Source organism: Lissotriton helveticus, chromosome 12 (assembly GCF_964261635.1).
Source record: "Lissotriton helveticus chromosome 12, aLisHel1.1, whole genome shotgun sequence".
Taxonomy (NCBI): domain Eukaryota; kingdom Metazoa; phylum Chordata; class Amphibia; order Caudata; family Salamandridae; genus Lissotriton; species Lissotriton helveticus.
In genome coordinates, this window is record NC_136073.1 from 587,012,448 (window position 1) to 587,033,777 (window position 21,330).

Consider the following 21,330-nt stretch of genomic DNA (forward strand, 5'->3'; position numbering starts at 1 on the left):
ATGGCGTTCGACAGAGTGGAATGGTTTTATCTGTTTGCGGTGTTGGAGAAGCTCGGGTTTGGGCCGGAATGTATACGGTGGATCCGTCTCTTGTACTCTGCTCCGTTGGCCCGGGTTGTGGTGAACAATCACAAGTCCCGTGATTTTCAGCTACGGAGGGGCACCCGTCGGGGATGTCCCCTCTCACCAGTCTTGTTTGCCCTGGCGCCGCTTGCGGCTTGGGTTCGATGGGATAGGTCAATTAAAGGGTTGCGTTGGACTCCGGAGTGGGCGGACAAAATTTCGCTTTACGCTGATGATGTCCTCATGTATTTGACCTCCCCCCCCGGTAGTCCCTAATTGTTTTTCTGGATGTTTTGGCAATTTATGGGGGATACTCTGGTTTCGCTATTAATTGGAAGAAGTCTATACTTTTTGTATTGAGCGTGACCCGTCCCCCCCCCCCCCTAGAGTACCAGAGAATTGTCCGGTGAAAGTAGAACTGGTGGGTTTCCACTACCTTGGAGTTCATATCTCTTGGGACCCTAAGGTACAATTCGAGGCTAATTTGGTTCCCCCCTTGGCCACTTTCCCTTTTGGTTCGGGCGGTTCTGTTTAAAATGATGGCGCTACCACGGTTTTTAGGTCTCGGCTAGACGAAAGCAAAAGCGAAGCTTTTGCTGTCTAGGCCGAGACCACTTATGTTGTCACTTTTGGGGGAGTGTGGACCGCAGACTGTTACGCGCTTCTCCTGCCGGAGATTTCACCTCGTGGGCGCGCGCGCCCAGCCCGGCGCCATGCACGTCCCCTACCACAGATTCCTTGAGCACACACATACACACATGCACACGCAGGCAGGAAGGCACACACGCGCACCCCCCTTCTTCCCCCCCACTCACCTGCACCCCCCGCCGCATACACACAGGAGCGCACCTACACACACATACAGAGACCCGCCACCGCCGCATACATACAAGCGCGCCCCCCCCCCTCACCTCGGCTGCCGCCGCATACATACAAGCGCCCCCCCCCCCCCAAGCCCCACTTACCGCCATTCTAAACTCTTGCAGCCTCCGCGGGGCTCTCCCTCGGGCATGAGAGCCCCGCGTCACCAGCACTGCTTCTCTCCGTGGGCGCGTGCGCGGGCTTCCGAAGACAGAAGTCCCGCCCCACGGAAGGTTTCGGAACAGGATGGCTCAGACTGATTCAGCAGTTTGAAATCCCAGGATACTCCTTATAACCTGCACATTTTATGAGTTTGAGGTTTGTGTTATGCTGCCACCTTCTGGCTGTTTTATGCTATGGGTTAAGCACATTTTAGATCATAGGTCTAAAAACATAACGTCGCTATTGTGTTTAGTGATACTGATGCATCATTCATGCACATTAATTCATATGTATTTACAACGCCCCCCGCCCGGTCACTCCGAAGATGGCGGTGTCTGTGTTCCCCGGCGTGCGGCTCCTGACCATCGGGGACGCCAATGGCGAGATCCAGCGGCACGCCGAGCAGCAGGCTTTGCGGCTGGAGGCCCAGGGAACCCCCGAGGCCGCTCTCATCGCCCTCTACAACCATGAGGAAGTGTGTGTATTTAAATGTTCTGTGTCGTGTGAAACGGAGTGCAGTCGGGTTGGCAAACAGTCATTTATCATCACATTGGACTGCAACAGTGTACTAATACATTTTGCAACGCCGAACGATTTCTGCTCGTTTTATAATATTCTGAAGAACAGCCGGGGCCACAGCATGGAGCGGTCGGTCTTCAGCCAACGAACAGAGGAGTCCTCTGCTGTGCAGTATTTTCAGTTCTATGGGTATTTATCGCAGCAACAGAACATGATGCAGGACTATGTACGGACAGGCACGTACCAGAGGGCCATCCTGCAGAACCACACAGATTTTAAAGATAAGGTCGTATTAGATGTTGGATGTGACTCCGGAATACTGTCCTTTTTTGCAGCACAGGCCGGTGCCAGGAAAATCTATGCAGTGGAGGCCAGTTCCATGGCACAACACGCAGAGCTTTTAGTAAAGAGTAATAATCTCACTGACCGGATTCTGGTCATCCCAGGGAAAGTGGAAGAGGTCTCGCTCCCAGAGCAGGTGGACATTATCATTTCGGAGCCCATGGGCTACATGTTGTTCAATGAACGTATGCTGGAGAGCTACCTGCATGCTAAGAAGTTCTTGAAGCCCAATGGTAACATGTTCCCGACTATCGGTGATGTCCACCTGGCACCTTTCACTGACGAGCAACTCTACATGGACCAGTTTACAAAGGCCAACTTCTGGTATCAGCCTTCGTTTCATGGTGTTGATTTATCCATCCTCAAAGGCGCTGCAGTTGACGAGTACTTCAAACAGCCTGTCGTGGATACTTTTGATACAAAGCACACGTTCACTCTCTGGCAAGTCGGCGCTGAATAACAGGTGTAAATGTTTTTAAAACTATACACAAAATACTGTAAACAGCAAAGATTGTAATTTGCGTGTGCTTGTAATACTGTAAACAGCAAAGATTGTAATTTGCGTGTGCGTGTCATGAAATACTGTAAACAGCAAAGATTGTAATTTGCGTGTGCGTGTCATGTCTTGGAGCGTGCTCTATTCTGCAGGCTCGAGGGCCACACAACATTTTTTTTAATGGGCACTGCGTGTAAAGAACACTTTATGCATTCGTTCCAGCTCCATAGTTTGTTTTCCTTCTCTTCTATAGCGTGAAACAAGTCTCCGTAGAAGTTAAAGCACTTCGAGAACTGGTATCTCCAGAATAGTACAGTCGCCTTTGGAGCGCTTTATACACGAGTATTTACTGCAAACCAGTGGTGTGAACCTTCTAGCAAAATACTCGCGATGAAACGAACTCTAGGGACGTCTTCACTGTAAACAAAGGCCACAGATAGGTCCTGCATAGTGTGATGATCTAACGCATTAAAGCTCTGACTGGATTTAAAGTGCCATACAATGGCTAGTCTCACTGAGAGTTGTGACCGGGACTACCTGAGATGACGTTTGGGCCATTGTTCGAACATTTGGGAGGTCCCGTGGTGTCTGAGTGCATCAAGTGCTTTATTTATTATGTGGCCGGCCCCAGGCTGGTTTCGTGTTAATGCGAACAGTCATGCCAAACCAAACAGTATGATTGGCTTTCCCGCGGGGGAGGAACTAATGGGAGGGAGGGCGTCACATACAAAGTCCTTCAGACTGGTGAATGAAGCAGGTTAGTACCCCCCGCCCCCTCTCCTGTACCCTGGAGAAGGTGCCTTCTGATTAGAGACGTGGCTATCAAAGGTGCAGTAGGTGCAGTGGCACCAGGCCTCGGGATACCCCAATTATGGCTGTCTTTTACTACCCAAAGAGTGTCTGGGGGACCCATTTCTCTCTTCGTTGCCCCTGCTACACCACAGCTACAGGTCGACTGACTTCTGGGGTGGATAGAGCAGGCTGGTGTCAAAGATGACAGTGCTCCACAACTTGTGGCTAAACTTCTCTCACTGATGGACTTCTCCTGGGAGGTTTCCATCTACCATACAATACAATAGACCAGGGTGACCTCGGCCATGGGCTTTGAAAAACTGATGCCTGGCTTGGAGTGATCATATTGGTTGGGAGAAACAGAAAGCGATAGCCATGGCAGGTCTATACCCAGAATGTATTTATTAGGGATGTTGCTGTTTATTTATCTGTTTTCAAAACCAACACCTAAATAAAAATGTTGTCATTTGCAATGCCAATAGCTCTAACTTTGGCAAAGGCGACACAGTTGCATTGTAAATGCTTGTTATATGCTTTGCAGAACTCTTTCGATCCCGTGCCCCCCTCTTATTTCAACGAGAGAGAATCGCTGCAGCGTCAGCTTCTCTGGGCCGGGAAACCGCGGATCGCATTATCCAAATTAATGTTACCCTGGCATGACGGTGGGATTGGACTGCCCAACATTAGGAAATATTATTGGGCCTCTCAGTTGGCCCCTATCGATCATGCGGTCTATGGCTCCCCGTCTGACCCTGGGTTTGCCATGGATCAGGGCCAATAGCCGGGGGTTGAGTACACCCGGATTTTGTATGCTATGCTAGGCGTGGCAGATTTCCTGTGTTGGGTCCGACGTCGGCTTCGGTGCGGGTGTGGCACGAGGCCAACCGTGCTCTCAATTGTAAAGGTGAGATAACAATGTCCACGCCATTGTGGAACACGGAGGCTTTGGGTAGCCTGTGGAAGTCGAGGGGTTTCGATCGCTGGGACCTGATTGGTATCTCGCAGGTCCGAGATATGTGGGGTAAGAACGGGATTCTGACTTTCGAGGAATTGCAATCCAGACACCAATTGAATGAGAGCGAGCGATTCCGCTATTGGCAACTCAAGCATGCACTGGTAGCGGCCATCCCTCGTCATGTGAAGCCGCTGGTGGCCTCTCCGCTGGAGGATCGTATTCTGGATGGGTATCTCCCTTCCAAGGGGATTTCTCTGGTTTACAACAATTTGGTCAACCACACTGACGATCCTCTGGTGAAAGTCAGAGAACAATGGATTGCAGATGGGTTGGTTTTGGATGATGAGGACTGGGGGGAGGCTGTGTCCTCCCCTCGGGAAGTGGCGATCTCCATGAGACTTCGGCTGGTACAGCTTAGGATCCTCCACCGGTCCTACACCACGGGCCCTGGGTTGTGTCGCATGGGGCTCGCTTTAAACGCAGATTGTCGAAGGGGCTGTGGTGAGCTTGGTACCTTTATGCATATTTTGTGGGAGTGCCCAGAGATTCATAATTATTGGACCAAGATCCATGAGAAAATGAGTTGAGGTGTGGGGAGTACAGATTGCACTTTAGGCACGCCGTTGTTTGCTTAATGTATGGGAGCTCTCCGACCTCACGAGTCATGGTAAGCTTTGGGTCACTCTTGCCTGCATGATCGCTAAGCGAAGTGTTGCACAATTGTGGGGCGCCTGCCGAGCCCCTCAGATTGGGAAATGGATGGAAGACCTTGATTGGTGTATGTTTCGGGAGCGAGCCGTTTATGTGGCCAGAGGGAGACCCCGTAAATGGGGGAAGATATGAGAGGTTTGGAATGCTTACCGAGGGGGCATCTGTAAACCGCCAGAAATAGATCCAATTTGTGAGGACATTGATGCACCATGAACCCATTTTCACACTCCTTCATGATTCTGTAACGCTGGAACCTATACTCGCCGATACTGGTTTGCAGATGTCCCCGGCCCGATGGTCTTGTTAAATGTATTTGTCATTTAATGTTAAATGAAAAGAATAAAAAAAAAAAACACCAATCTCTCTGAAGACAGAGCCTGACATTTGATCTCCGTGAATATACAAGTATGACGAGATTAAAAATTGAAAGGCTTGTTAAATGCTCATTAACTTCTGAACTCCAACATGGACATTTTCGTGGTGCTTCAGCGCCCCCTCCACTCTGTTACTGCCTGTGCCTATGGTATGGGTGTGAAATTGAGGAAGTGCAAGTTATGCTATTAGTAAAGAACACTCAAAATAAAGAAGCTCGTAGACCGAATATTGTTCCTCACAGACATAGGCGATTAGTGGCAAAGATGAGTAGAATCAGTCAAGCAAAAAGATAGGCGGGCGGAAATTCCTTCCTTGGAGTTCCTCCTGAAAAAGGAAGAGCTCCCAGGAAATTGTGCACTTGTGGAGGAATGCAAGGATAATGAGGTGATGTGAGAAGTTGGCCTGATGTATGATGTCCACAATTCTAAGGGGCACCTTGTATCAGTCCAAACAATCCCTTATGGTGGTGGTTGTAAGTCAACCTTAAGGACAAGCTATCCTAGTGGTAGCATGGACTAAGCAGCCTAAAGGCTTAACTCAAGAGGACATGTGAAGCCAGCTGTTTTACCATATGCAATCCTGTAATATCAAATGAAAGGACACCACACAAGTTATATATTATAAAAAAATATGTATTTATTCTCAGAATAATCCCCACTACTCTTTATGAGCAATGAAGCACAAGCGTTAAAACAAAAGCACAATATTACATATAGAAGTTGCACAGTTATGGATGAGGCCGGTGGCCACTCGAACCATATATCAATAAAGTGGTATAACAATCACTAATCGATCAGGGGTAAGGCCTAGGACCTTGGGAATCGCTGGGACTACACTGGACTAACAGCAGTTAGGACGGGAGTAGTCCGCGGGATTCGGGTGCAGTGCAGGAAGCACACGCATGCACCAATGTTAAGTCGATGGATGGATAGGCTTTTATATAGCGCAATATCACCGTCAGGTCTCAAAGCGCTTTGCATTGGGAACCCGTCCTGGTTTTTCCCTGTGAGATAGCCCCTACTGGGTATCCCCAAGGTGAAAGCCAGGCATCCCGCCGCGGGGGGCCGTAGTGGAGATTAAGCAAGCTAATGCCCAGAGTTGCAGAGTGTGAATCTGTGATTCGAGAAGGCACCGAAGCGAGAATTACCGAGTCCGTGGACATTTTGGGCTCAAGACCCTGCCTCGTCGGGAATTGAACCCTGGTCCCGGGTCTGATCTCAGCGTCCGGGTCTGCCTCATCTAACCAGTGAGCCACACTTCTCCTGGTGGAATGCAATACCAGGGAAACTTTTAGAATGTCCCCAAGAAGTCTTGCATAACTAGTCAGCTGCAATATCTGGTAGGCTTCAACCTAAAATTGCTGCAGTGATCTTTATGCCTATTTCGTTATGCATACTCTAGCGTCATGCACATGTCTTGATGGATGGTGGCCAAAGTGTAATGAGCTTCCTTTAATAGGAAACCCGTTCCAAGTCTATTTGCAAGTGGGTCTAAATAAGCATTGGTAGAGAATATTGCTCAGCTATTTAAAGCACTCGTCCATTTGCGTTTTGGTACAGCAGTGGGCTTGATCTGCATCTTAGATGACTGTTATGTACCATTTGCAGATCTATGTAATTGAATTATGGTTTATTAATCTCCTGCAAGTTCAATGTTACCAAGTCTACAACTGTCTCCGAATGTCTGTTTGATCAGAAAAAAATCAAGTTACCCTTGTTGCACACTGAGTAAGCTTTCAGTAATGCACCTTTGGGGCAGCACAGGTGTGGCAAACTATTTGAAAATATTACAATCCTCAGGAAAAGGGGGGAAAAAACTTATTTTTTTTAGAATTTTTTTTTTTAAAAAAAAGGCCTGTTTTTGTTTCTTTATCTACAGTGCATACATTTACCCGTACTTCTTCTTTATTTAGTTGAGCACGTAAAGTGGCTGACCAACTTTGTTAAAAAAAAAAAAATGCCTGACATCGGGATGCTTCAGTCCATTTAAAAAAAAAAAAACATGATTCATTATAATAGAACTGTTCATAACTCAATTTGAATCAATCGTGTTCCATCTGTAAAGCATTGAAAAAGCAGAACAATTCACAAATTTAAAATGTATTCAAATTCTTTGCTATGGATTCCAAGTAAAATTAGTAAAAACAAATGTTTTAAAGCTGCTTTTTTTTTATTTTTTTAGACAATGGAGCTTAGCAACGCTCCACAGATGCAACTGAAGAAACTAACTAGGCCAGCATGCTTTCTGAAAAGCAGTAAAAGCTTAGTATTTTTGTTCTCCACATCCCTGGTTTTGGGTCGCCAGGCAACAAATATAGCAGGTTATTGACTCTTTTTATGCAGATTGCAGATCAGTTTGTTGTCCTATTATGAAGCATATCCCTGCACATCTACCATTCAAGCAGACCCACTACGTTTGTTTCATCACACTCCTATCTGGTCCATATTGATACTCATACACTGAGCACCAAACGCCAGTATCTCCCTACCAAAAGGAGTAACCTCACAACCACCCAGCAACACAGCTGACCTTTGTATCCCTGCAATGTAGACCTTATAACAGTTATAATTTATTTTTAACTATTGTGTGGATTATCTCAGATCAAGTGATAGTCCACATCACAATCTTTATGTTAACTTGCTGTCCTTTCCACTTTGTATGTGCAAACATTTGGCAAACACCATACAACCACATGACCCATTGTCTTCTAAAGGGCGGCTGGGCAATGTGATCTTACACTCTGCCTGCTGCCACCCCCACCTCCCTACCGTAGAGCTACCTTGTTTACTACTGCGTGGCAAAGCATACCTATGAAATTTTCATATGACTTTAAACAGCAGTACTAATCACGTTTTTGCGTTCATTGAGATGGAAAAATTAATGGCCCCTTCACTGTGATTACCTGCTGCTCATATTTGGGCAAATCCACACCAAGCCAGACCTGAAGCATTGCCAAGATTTCAACTCCTGGCACAAATTAAATAATTGAACCAATGCCATAAGGCCAAATAAATGGCAAATGTATGCTCTGCTCAATTCAATATAGTCCAAAGTCCATATTTTGATAAGTGACTGTTTGCTATGACGGGAGTGGCTCTTGCATTTAACAGATAAGTTCTCCGTTCTTAAACTGTGTGAACGTGGTATTCTAACTTTTGTCTTGCTCCTGACTGTCCACTTATCTAGTGTGGGCACTGTGGCCTATCCTTCATAGTGCAAAATCCATTCCTGTCCTGAAACCAGGTGTGCTCTCATTATAAAACGTGGGCTACTGTCCCTGTCCTCGTTGTAACCCACAGCTGTGGTGGCAGTTTATTGTTGTACGATTTGTAGTGTGACAAAACCTTTTTTGTCTTCCAATAAGCGCATGGTCTATGGACTTCTTGTCTAGAGTGCCTCTTAATGTGAGACCCACGACCTCTCCCTGATATCCTTTGTATATGTCGAGTGTGGGTACAGAGTGTGTATGATGAATGTCTGGTAGCTGAGCGTGTGTGTGTGTGTGTGTGTGTGTGTGTGAACCGGAGTCCTGATGCCTGTGGTATCTATTTTTGATGGCCTTGGTTTAGCACGATACATGATGGAGGATGAGGCTAGCATTCCCAGAAAGTGGAAGTGTATTGCCAGCATTCCAGTGGCTGGGAAGTGAAATCTCCGATGCTGAAGTGAGGATGATTGAAACATGATTATTTAAAGAAATTTCACAAAGGTTGTTTAGCAAGTCAATACTGGTTGGCTCTTTCTTAGCACGGCCGTTTGATTAATGGCAGTAGTGAGGAATTCACGTTTTAGGTCAAGTCTGTCCTTTTTGTTTACCTCTTATTACAAAAGCTGTATTTGGGTCTAAAGCTTCACACAGTGTTTCCACACCCTGTGTCTGTGAAATGTATATAAAAGAGGGATCCAAACCAATCCACTTTGCTCCAGTTATCGGTTTTTCATGATCAAGGAATGGAGAGTACTCCAGGTACTGCTCTATTGTCGCTGTCTTCCTGACCGCTAGAATCCCAGAGGTAACGGGACATCATCTGAACTCTCTGCAGGAGGAGCAGACACTCTTTCTAATGCCTACAAGTCTGCCTGCTGGCATAGGGAAGGATAGTGACGCTGCAGGATGAGAATCTGGTGTGTCTACACCTTAACCGCATGCGTGCGGCCGCTATTTTCGCGCTGTGCGGCTTTTTGCGAAAAGCCGCGTTACATGACGAGCTGAGCTCGTCATGAGCATGGAAGGGGTTAAGTAACACACAGAGATGGCAGACTACACTACACAGCAACCAGTGTTGCAACGGAGTCTCTCAAAGTGCTTTTGCTGAGAATTGCTCAGTGTTCAAGCACATCTACCATGTATGCTGGCAACCGATGCAGGCTTGAGACTTTCTGCTCAAATTAATATTTGGAGTATGAACTATTATACTCAGTTGTGCACCTCAACCCGTGGAAGAGTCAAAGTGAAGTAATCGGCACATTTGTCTAAATCATGAGTCTGCCACAGAGTACCGTGGGGATAGGATACTGGAAAGGGGGGTGTGTATTACTTACTGGGGTTCGTAATAAGAGGTACCACTCTATGTGGACTAATTCAATAAAATTCTTGGAGTATTTAGTAAGTGCATTTAAAGTAATTTCCTGCAAATAAGACAATCACCAGGCTCGCAGTTAAATTTGGTTTGTTTGATGACTTGTGTTCTGAGTTAGTTGCACCCCACAGTACCTAGGTGCCTGTGATTGTTCACCCTTGCTACCCCAGGAGTCAAGTGTGAAAGGGTTGTACTTTGCCCAGTGCAGAGCCCTTGTAGGATGGGACGAAGGACACCAATGACAAACTCCCTCAAATTATGCAGTTTGGGCCTTGTAGCCCTTATCTGCTTGTTGCTGATATTTTGCTAACTAACTTGACTTGGAAGAATGGCTGCCTTTTATATGTTAATTTGCCTAATTACGTCTGCTGTTTGAACATGCAAATTGATGAAATCGGACAGTTTGTAGTTCAACCTAAGCATAATTATTCTATGTTTGGTTGGAAAGATTTATAATCTCATGGGACCCATGTCCAATTTGTGCAAGGTTTCAACAAGTACAAATCATTTATCATGTTTCCTTGGTCAGTGTCCGTTGGTTGTTGTATGAATTAAATCGACTTAAATAGTCAAATTTGGTAATCCCTGGCTCTACACACTTTGACTTGCTGGCTGGACAAAGGAAGTAGAAAAGGAGCAGTAGAAGATTTTAGAGCCAATTATGGCAGATGTACTAATTTTAACCCCCCCCCCCATTAAGGCTAGATTTTTTACATTTGTGTTCCTTAGTGATATTTGTGGTTGCATGTAAACTATTTAGCATTAGGTGTCAATCTTTCAGCTTTGAAATGTAAAATGTGCATGTTTCTATATTTTTAGATTGATGAGGTTCCTGAGTCTGCAGTGAAGGGCACCTCTGGTAGATATCAAGTCTTCTTCTTTGGAACCCATGAAACGTAAGTAGGCCTGTAAATGGAGACCTTTTCAGATAATGTATGTATTTTTTTTACTTCAAGAATTGAGTTTTGTAAAACACGACAAACAAATCCTAGGAGTATTCAATAGCTGTGTACATTGGGCCACATGATAAGTCAAGAACATCAACTGAGCGAGATCTTCCATGATAACATGTTATCTAACGTGCATAAAAACCCCTCTTAATGTACTTATAATCAGACATGGTCTTCAAAGTACAACTCCTTAAAGATATGTATGGGTATCGTTTTTATAGCAAGCGGAACCCTGATCCTAAACAATAGAAGAGAAAGAAAAGGTAAGGAGAAATAAAGCTGGGGGGGGGGGGGGTTTACCCATGGCCTTATGTTAAGTCAATGGAATGTAGGTAATCTAAAAAATAAACTGACGTCCAAGTCTGCTATTGAGCCAGCGTAAACAAAAATAACACTATATGTAGGGTTACCAGTTAAAACTGATTATAGCTGGTAAAACAACGCCAATGGGAGCATTTGGTTTTTCCGTATAAAATGGAAAACCTTTTGTATATTACTGCTTTTGTGCCCTCTGATGTCTCTGCAGTATAAGTGCAGCTATTACCTGCTCCTTCTAAAACTTGCTTCGGCCATAAGCTACTCATTATGCTCTTTCAAATACCTGCAAGTTCTGGGTCCCCTGTATACCGTGGACCTAATTCCACTCTGAGTTTAGGAACATGGCTCACAAACATTTTTCTTCTACTCACTGTCCCCTGCAAATTCTCAGCCTATCCAGGGCACAACTATGATCTCAAGGGGGAACTGGGTTTTGCAGCAGGAATCCTCTTCTGGATTCACATTGTGCATCTATTCCGCCATCTTGTGGGAAGTCCATCCCCTGTGACTTCAGACAGCACCCCGGATGTTCCTGTGCATGGTTGCTATCTTCTCAATCTTTTTAATCTTGGGTCTGAAGCACAACAGAGGAGCCCTGAAAGAATCATTGGAAAAATTGAGAAAAGCGAGGAACACTCTAGTACACAGGATGAATGGCTAGAGCAAAGAGTTTTCTCGACCCCCTGACTGGTAACCCTGCTGGTAAAACCCACGTTGACTGGAAAATGGAGAGGAGAGAGGCAGCAAAGGGCCATGGAAAATATCCCATACTAGCAGCCCGCCCCGGCGTTGCCCGGGGGCAGAAGGGGGCTGGGGGCTGCATTTTGAGCATTTGCTTAGTCCCGTCCCGGCCGGGGCCCCCCGACCGCCCGCCCCGACCCCCCACCCACCCGCCCCGACATTGCGTACAGACTATTAGAGAGCAGAACGTGCACAGTGTGAAAGTCTTCGATGCAGCATCCTAGCTAGCCCTTACCAAGCTGCCTCCACAGGCACGATCCGCACCTGTGGGGCGCTTGTGTTAAATTCAGACTTCGGATATGGAGATTTGAGTGCCTTTATAAAACAATGTTCAAAACACTCACGAACTCCAAGAAGAACGTGATTCGAAAGGTATTTACATACGAATACATCTACTTAAGCATATGTTTCTTAATTCATGACCCTATGGTGGTTCACGCATGCGATAAATAACAAGTGGGTTCAAATGCCACTTGTAGGTCAAAATGAGGCCTGGGAGATTAACTCTGCTCCTGCCTGCCCACCCGCCCGCCTGGCTCCCGCCTCTGCCTCACCTCCGCTCCGGACTTAGCCCCCACTCCCGGGCCCCCGCCCGCACCGATATTGCCCGGACCGGCTCCCGCCTCCTGCCTCTCCTTACCTGAGGCGCCGCGCCACTCGTTGCCGCTAGTCACCGCTCCTCCCCGCTTGTCGTCATCACGCAGGTGTAGGTCGCGATTAGCGCTACGTCGCGGCCGGCGCTTGTTTTAGGGGACTACTTTGTTTTTAAACTTTAATTTTTTAATGTACTCTTTTTTTTTATGCAGCCTATGTCCATCTACACACCCTGAGGATTACAACAATGTATTGGGTGTGTGGATTGGCGCTGTGGTTCCCGAGTTTACCTTGCCAAAAGGTGTCTGTTCTCTCTTTATAATAGTAGTATAGATAGATAAGTTCTGCCCCGGCTGCCACCTCAAGTATGACCGGGTAGTGCACACTATCTCTGCAGTCTGTCCCTGTCAAAAGACAATGAGGGCAAAGCATGCGTAGCCTCCTCCGAATTTGTGCTGAAGACACTTTAGGTACAACTCCGATAAAGACTATCCCAGCATGCCATGGCTAGCACCCACAAAAAACATAATCCCTGAAAGACTTCTTCCTATCCAGTGAAGACTAGGAGAACCTTGAGGAGGCCAAACCTGCTCAGGCAGACACTGACGACAACGCACTCCAAAAAAGAAGCGCTGAAGGCGACTAAAGATGCCTAAAGAAAAAATGTCAGAAGGTAACTAAACCGCCAGGCGTGAAGTCCTTGCACGGAGTCCTTGAAAGCAGCCTCTGCGCCAAAACATCTAGTGACTGAAGGACAGTAAAACTTTGAAGAGCTGCATGGGTCCTGTCCAAAGGACACTGGTGGGGACAAGCCTTTGATGAAACCCTTGATGCAAACCGGTACTAGAGAGGGTGTAAGAAAGAAGAGCAAGGACACAAAGACAAGAGAGCTGCCAACGCTGAACATCCCCCACTTGACCCCAGTGTTTCATGGGTAATGACCCTGTGGATGCTGTCGTTGTGACAACCGCAAGAAAGAGCAACAACTCCCTGCATCCACGTGGCCACTACCAGAGAAAAATAAGACTGGATCTGGTGGGAAGGCAGATGCAGAGTGAGGTGACCACACAATGGAGGATTGTCAACTTCAGTGCACTCCTTAACAGTTCTAGCCACCAGCAGTGGGCCGAGATTGACGCACTGATTACCACCCAGGGGAGTTCCCCAAGAGAGCAAAAGCTGTAGTCCAGGAGGGGGAAAAACAACTAACTCCTGCCTCAAATCTTCCTGGATGCAGTCGACAGTCAGCCAACAGATGTGCATGGGAACCACAATGTGGAGACACGCCTGGCTTGAGGGGTCTCCGACCTCAAACTGGAGGTAGAGGCTTAGGTGATCAATATGTCTTTCACAGGTGAGGCCCACTCCGGGCAAGCAGTAGATTAAGCACTGTAACAAACAAAAAAAGACCAATGACACCATGAAGGCAATGGGGGCACTACAGTTTGAAGGGCTTTTTAGAAGAGTTGGAACGGCTGCCAGAGGACCAACAATGCTAGCAACTGTAGCAAAGCTTTCCTCATCAGACGTCCCAGCATCTGGCACATCCGCAATGGCAACACCCAGCAAGGCAACCCTTTTAAGGAATGCCAAGAAGAGCCAGTCTTTAAGAGACTCACTCACTCAACAACCCCACCTCAGGAATCTAGGTGGGGGTGAGACTAGAAGGGCTCCTCCAGGAGTGGGATCAATCACCTCAGACACTGGGATTTTAAACATAAGACATGGTTACTGCGTAGAACTCACCAAGCCACTGCCACTTGTACCCCCAGGGGCAAACACCTTAAAGGTACTGAAACTCCCAATTGCAAAAAACTCATCCAAAAACGAGCCATAGAGGGTCTCTCCAGGGCCGTACTTTCTAGTACCAAAACAAGACGTAGCACATAGTCCGATCCTGGACCTTGGGCTTCTAAACAAGTTCATGCATACTCAACACTTCAAAATGACAATGCGAAAAGAAGTAATCCCACTCCTAAGGAAGGGAGACTACATGGCCACCTTGGATCTAAAGGACATCTACCTGCACGAATCAGTAAACCAGAGACTCCAGGTATCTCAAATTAGTCCCCGACAGGCTACACTACCAATTCAGAGTACTACCATTTGGCATAAAATCTGCACCAAAAGTGTTTACAATTTGTTTGACAACCAGTGAAATGATTTGGTGGAGTAACCGTGTATTAAAGAATGGCACAGGCATACCCAGTCCACAAGAGAATGACTGCAATTGCAGAGCACATTCATCTTTACCAGAAGGTACCATCTCTGGGTGAGAATTGTCATGAAATTGATGGACATGGCGGCATCCTGAATTCCCCTCAAACCACATGCGAGAATGTACATGCGCCCCCATACAGGAATGGATATACAGCAGATGGTCTCAAGCCACAGGAAGCTGGGAGGATCTAGTTGTCACAGCAAGAGTGCAAAAAGAAATCGAATGGTGGAACCCAACAAATGTGAGGATAGGGAGATCTTTCAGATCACTAGCCCCACTGTGACCATAACCATTGATGCACCCTACAAAGGCTGGGGCGGGCTCGTGGACAACCTAAAGGTCTGAGGACTCTGGAGTCCTACGAATACCATGAAATGCACAAACAATCTGGAACTAAAGTTTTCATATCTATGAAAGCATTCAAAGTGCATGTAAAAAAGCAGATTGTGCTAATTCTTACATACAACATGACAACTATATTCTACATCAACAAGCGGGAGAATCGAAGTCCTTCATACTGTCCAGACTAGGGCAGGAGATATGGAGGTGAACGATCCAAAGCAACACGACACTAGAATCAATCTACCTCCTGTAGAAGCGGAACTGAGGCAGATGGATTAAGCCGGCAAGAAAGCACCTCCCACAAATTGGAGACAAACCAGGAGGTACTGGACAGCATATTCAGACTTGAGACAGAGCAAGCATAGACCTATTTGCAATGATAGAAAACGCAAAATGCCAAGAAATCGCATTCAGGTTTTCACACTACCAATCTTAGGGGAATGCCTTGCCGATAGATTGGTTGGGTAGCTTTGCATGCGCCTTTCAACCAATTTCCCCTCATCTCAAGGGTATTGGATGAAGCCAGACATCCTGGTACATCACTCATTCTCATAACCTTGAAGTGGGCCAGAAAGACATGGTACTGTGACCACCTGGAGAGGTCCAGAGGGCAGATGATGCCAATCTAAATACAGGCCCAGCTACACCCAACCTAGCGGCGTCGCCCTAATTACCCAAAATCTGGACACCTACAGCAACCCTCAGGACAATGGATGGAAATCTTGAAGGCTAGGAAACCAAGCACTAGGAAGTGCTAGACCGAAGTGGAGGAGAGACATCTATTGGTGCTGGGACAAGATGGAAGCAAGAACAGCGCACGGTATGGTGCTCACATACCTCACACACCTACAAGATAGCGGCCTGACCTATGCATCACCAAGGGCCCACATTTCTGCAAAAGTGACCTCCACCAGAGGACTGTCTTTTCACAGTCCTGTTAGTGAAGCGATTCCTTGAGGGATCAAAAGCAGCACTACCAAGGTGGAACCAATGTCAATGTGAAACCTGAATGCAGCGCTCACACAATGTCGGGCCATTTCAACTACTGCACAAGACTGGTTAGTTTTTGACCCTGACAACTGCATTATTATAAGTATGTCCCTGTGCAGTCAGCGACCTAAAAGCGTTGATACATGAACCATACCTTCAAATTCACATGGACATGGCTGGCCTATGAACAAACCCACAGTTCCTACCAAAGATGGTATCGCAATTCCACATTGACCAAACCATCCAACTACCAGCCTTTTTCCAGGAGCCCAAGTCTCAGGCCGAGAAAGCGATTCAAGCATTGGACGTGTGAAGAGCACTCATATACGATCTACAGGAGACCAAGAGAATTCAGAAAGGACACAACTTTTCTCCTAAGCTGGAGCAAGCAAAGAAACATCAGCCACCAGGGGGTGATCTCATGATTGATAGTGATGACTGCAAACCTGCTACATGAGGGCGGTTAAGGCTCTACATGCATGCCCCAAGGCACACTTGGTAAGAAGGGCTCAACCCTAGCATTCCTAGCGAACGTATCAATTGCATGACCAGGGAATTGGTCATTCCAATACACCTTAAAGAAATACTACTTTTTAGACATCCAGGTAAACAAGTAGGCCCAGGTTTGACAGCGAGTACTACAATTCTTGGTTGTTAACATATCCTCGTCTCAGCCTAGCCTACACAAGAATACAGCTATGTAATCAGATGTAGAAGTTGTGAATCCAGAAAAGGAATCCTGCTGGACAAAGAAGTAGTTACTGACCAGTAGAAGTAGCTTTGCACCGACCCCCCCCCCCCCTATAAATACAGAGGAAGAAAAATCTGAAGAGTGCGACAATGCACTAACTTCTGAGGTGCTGTCTGATATTACACAAGGAGTGGATTTACTACCAATTAATGGTTGATGCCCACAGCAAATTTAAAAAAAAGGAAGGCAAGAGAAGGACAAACATTTTCAGAACCAAATATATGAATCCAGAAAATTCAGACTGCAAAACCACTCGTACTGGGAAGTAACCATTTATTTTCATCTTTCAGAAAGCTCAGACATCCAGATTGTGGTAACAAAAATCACTGTGCATAGGGGTGCCTCTAGAATCCTTGCCAACCCGAAAGCACTTTACCCAACACTCCTGTTAGTTTTACATTGTGATGTTCTGAAAAGCATGCCTATAGGAGTTGCCCTGCCCCACCTTTCATTCAGAAAGACCAGGTCCAAGTCTTGTACATCTTCAATAGCCATTCAGAATGAGGTGGGGTCCATGCACTGGTTTGGCTGAAACTGCGCTGTCTACAGCACATATATTAATTTTTCCAATTCTGTGTTAGTTTGAGCTGCAGACAGTGTAGCTCCGAAACGTAGTGGCTGCCCTGCCCATAATCACGAAGTTCAGCTTCTATTCCTACTGCATCCATGTCAAAAGGAAGTTTCGAACTTACTGTTCAGAAGCCAGGCCTGACGCTTGACAAACTCGCCTGCAAGCACAAGGCAGACCTATTGAGCGGTGGTCCTTTATTTCCCCGGAAGTCGGAAAATAAACTAGACCAGTTGATGCTGCACATAACTTAAAGTCAGTGCCTTTGGCAACTCTCACGTTTTTGACAGTTATACATTTCTCACTGTTTTCAAATAAAGGGCCAAATGTTTGGTAGAAATGAATGCTTTCAAATAAACAAAACCAAAAAAAGCCCACAGCCATTCGCCCAACAAAGGAAAATACAAATCATTCGGTTTTGCATTGTGATGGTCTGTAAAACATGCCTAAAAGAGACCCTTCTACTTTTGTAGAGATGGACCATAAAATGAATGTCTTTAGGACTGTGCTCACTCTCAGAAAGGGTCCGTGAACCAGTTTTACTCCATCTACTGCATACAGTGCATGCAATAACTCCTAATTTGAATTAGTATATGAGCTGCAACAGTGAAGCTCAGAAACATGAAGAGGAAGCCCCTTCTTTGTATCCCAATATTTTTCGCAGATATAATATGAGTAAAAACAATTCCTTGGGCTGTTTATGGGCCTGCAACTGAAATAGAACGGTCTCATGATACTGCTCTGGGATTACTTTCATATTTCGTGCCTAATTCATCAAAAATGAGTAGATTATTTTGTGGTTGAAGAGTATCCTTCCCGGATGGGACCTATGCTAGACTCACACAGACACTTTTGCATTATGGTGCAAAAGTGTGTGCATGGAGCTAGGCAGCAAGAAAATGTGCCAGTTAAGGAAAGACAGCCGCAACCCCATATGCTAATAGATATGGTAGGTCTGCTTTTTCACGCAACACAGTGCACCAACTTTGATTTCTGTGCTGCATGTCACTTTAGTAAATCTGCACCTTTGTCCTCCTACCAGTGTCAAAATGAAGATTGAAATGTATGGTGCCGAAACCAGACCGACACTGGGCAAAATCCCCTGTCTGTGCCTTAGCGACCATATTTAACCTCTACCGCGCTAGCGGGTTTTCCCGCTGTGCGCTGAAATTTGAAAATCGCGCGGTTTGTGACAAAGCCAGCTCGTCATGCGCGTAGCGCAGGTAACGCCCATGGCGAGCTGGCTTTGTCATCAGCGCTGAAGGGGTTAATAGAACCGTATTAAGCTGCGCTCATTCTTTCTCTCAAGACGGAAAATGCACTAAAACAAAGGTTAAGAACGTTTTTTTCCTTGGGTAAAATGGTTCTGTAAGGTAAGATCCAATTTGGAATAGTTTGTGGCAGCACAATCCATAATGGAAACAGAACTTGATCATGGTGTATAAATGTGCATCTCCAAGACCTTAGCCAGAAGACAAATTCCTAAGAGTAGTGTTATCCTTTGGGTAACTTGGCAAGCAAAGATCTCTTTCCACATCTGAAACCTCATAAAGTATTCAACCAGCACATTGACACTTCAATTGACATCCTATCCGTTTTATTAGTACAGTTTTAGTTTCTAGACAGAACCTGCACTCTTACCTGGATGTCATTCTTTTTAATCCACAGAATGAGTATAAACCATACACCCGCCCTCCTCTCTCTCGGCTTTTACTGTTTGTGGAAATGTCAGACTGGTGAGCTCTATCTTAGGCTATAGTTATATAACACTATATATACCAAAATAATATATTGCCGTTCTCTGCCTCTAGTGCCATCCCATCTCTGAAAATATCCTAAACTATGTTCGGACACTGGTTTCAGTACTTAAAGCCTAAGCCTTAGTGGTGTCATGGACGTACCATGTCCCGACCTCAAAATCTGAGTTGTTAGAAGAAAGCTTAACTATTCCAGAAGTACAGAAACTGCTCCTGTGTTGAGATGTCAACTCTTTACCCACATAGGTCTTAGTTAAACAACAAATTGTGCAAGGTTTACTTAACCATAAGACCTTTGAAACCAACGTGTAAAGTATAATGGGCAATTTTTTTCATCACTGGTAGTTCCTCTAATGAATGTCATTACATCCTCTGCACAAGCTCCCTCTGATTAGATTAAGTATTCACAGGTTCACATAAGTCATGTGAGCGAGAATTATACCGATCAGCAAAGGTTGTTCAGAAAAGGTGAAGATCCACAGACTTCTAACACAACCATAAATTGAGAAAATTATGACCGAAGGGAAGGTGATCAAGGTTTGTCCTGTGGTGACATCCTCCCCCCAAAATTGGATTTGGAAGAGAAGCAGCTGAATGGTTTCTTTTTGTTTGTTGTTGGCATCTCTCATTTGTTGTCCTGCAGCCTTTCCCCAGTGACTTGTGAATTGCCTTTGCTTGCAGGTAAAAAAGGACAGTTTCTTTAAAATAATAGTCACTTTAAAAATAGGAACCATACTTCGTTCCCTTTTTTTGCGATAATTAAAATGTAAAGACATTTTTATCCCGCTTTGTATTCTGTTTAAGACTGACTCCATGCATTAAATTGTATGTCAGCATCTTAGAGAAATGCTAGAGATACAAGCTTTGTAAGAGTTCTTGTGTTCGGTTTCAGAATGGACAATAGGTTTTCAAAAGGTTGCTGCAGACGTTCATGTAGGATCAGTGCCAAAGAAGACATATTAAACAGTGCACTGACCCCATAGGTAGCTGGAACTGGTGCTCTTTTCAGTCCACCCTGAAATACCCCCTCCAACGATAGATTTTTCTCAGAGCGAGTCTCTACTTCCACGTCAAAAGTAGCACCATTCTTGGTACTAGTATCTGCTTTGTCAGCTTTTTCACACCTTAAGGAAAAAACAGGAAGAATAAGTGAGACACAATGGATACATTTGCACAGTGATGAAATTTGGTTTATTAAGAATCATTTGTATTCCCCATTTGAGGCGGAAATGAGGGTGTCTAACCAAATGTAACTTTTTCAGTGCTCTGTGAAGAAATTAATCAGTTTAGTTCTCTATGATTGTTTTTTTTACCAGAATCTCAACTTCTCTAGGCTTTTGAAGCACCAGTTATAATTGCGGTCTTACTGAACGTTGAGCCGCTACTACTGTTACGTTTAGTGTTTTCAAAACCCTGTAATCTACACCTTTTGCTTCTATTGTTTCTGTTCACCTTGTTGGCTACTCATCGCAACAATTGGGATGTGCAAGTACTCTGCCTAAGAACCTCACAAGTGCATTCAATATGTTTCTGACCTTCTTTGATTTTTATCCACTAGACTGAATAAATATAATTTTACCAGCACTGAACTCGACTGGTCATTGCTGCACCAAATGTAAGGGAAAACCTGTCTTTAATTGCCATAAGCAGTGGCTATCGATACTTGTTCTAATGACACTTAGAAGCTAAACGTTAGTTTTATATGTAAAAAGACACTTCATTTACTTATATCTAAGGCTACCTATTTTTAAGCTGATTTCTTCTTTTCCTTTCTAAAGTTGCCTGCTTCCTTTTGAAAGAATCTCTTACTCAATGTATGTTTGATTTTTGTCTCGATCTCGCATGGACCTGCCTGCTTCCAGCGTTTGGAGTTAAGATTATAAAACTCCCAAAGGTAAAATCTGTGGTGTTCCATAACCCACTGACCCAACTGATGTTGTTGCAGGTCTAGGAAAGGGTTCCAGCCTCAGCCATTGTCGTATCTGAATGCATTTTCAAACTTCGAGACAAGGCAATTACCAATGCTAAACCAATAAAGCCTCCCTCCTTAATATCTATTAATAATTTACAAATTTTAGAGCACTTTGGAAAATGTATGTAGTGTTCCATTTCCCTCCACCATGCAAAAGAATTGCTCTTTGGGTTTTCGGTGGTAAGCAGCCTCGAATGCTGCAGACAAAAACATTGTAGACACTAGCCCGCTCTGTAGTGTTCCATTTCCCTCCACCATGCAAAAGAATTG

At 45.3% G+C, this 21,330-nt stretch overlaps 1 protein-coding gene and 1 pseudogene across 2 annotated transcripts in view; both read left to right on the top strand.

Annotated features, from left to right (window-relative positions):
• Nucleotides 1-21,330, top strand: part of HDGF (heparin binding growth factor) — a 124,185-nt gene that overhangs the window by 19,410 nt on the left and 83,445 nt on the right. For both annotated transcript variants that reach the window (XR_013603448.1, XM_078668452.1), the window contains exon 2: nt 10,676-10,752. Coding sequence is in view for 1 of the 2 variants with exons in the window: in XM_078668452.1 (XP_078524578.1) it covers nt 10,676-10,752 (77 nt within the window). In the remaining variant the exon portion in view is untranslated. The remainder of the gene's footprint in view (nt 1-10,675; nt 10,753-21,330) is intronic.
• LOC144799251 (histone-arginine methyltransferase CARM1 pseudogene) lies at nt 1,406-2,407 on the top strand (annotated as a pseudogene).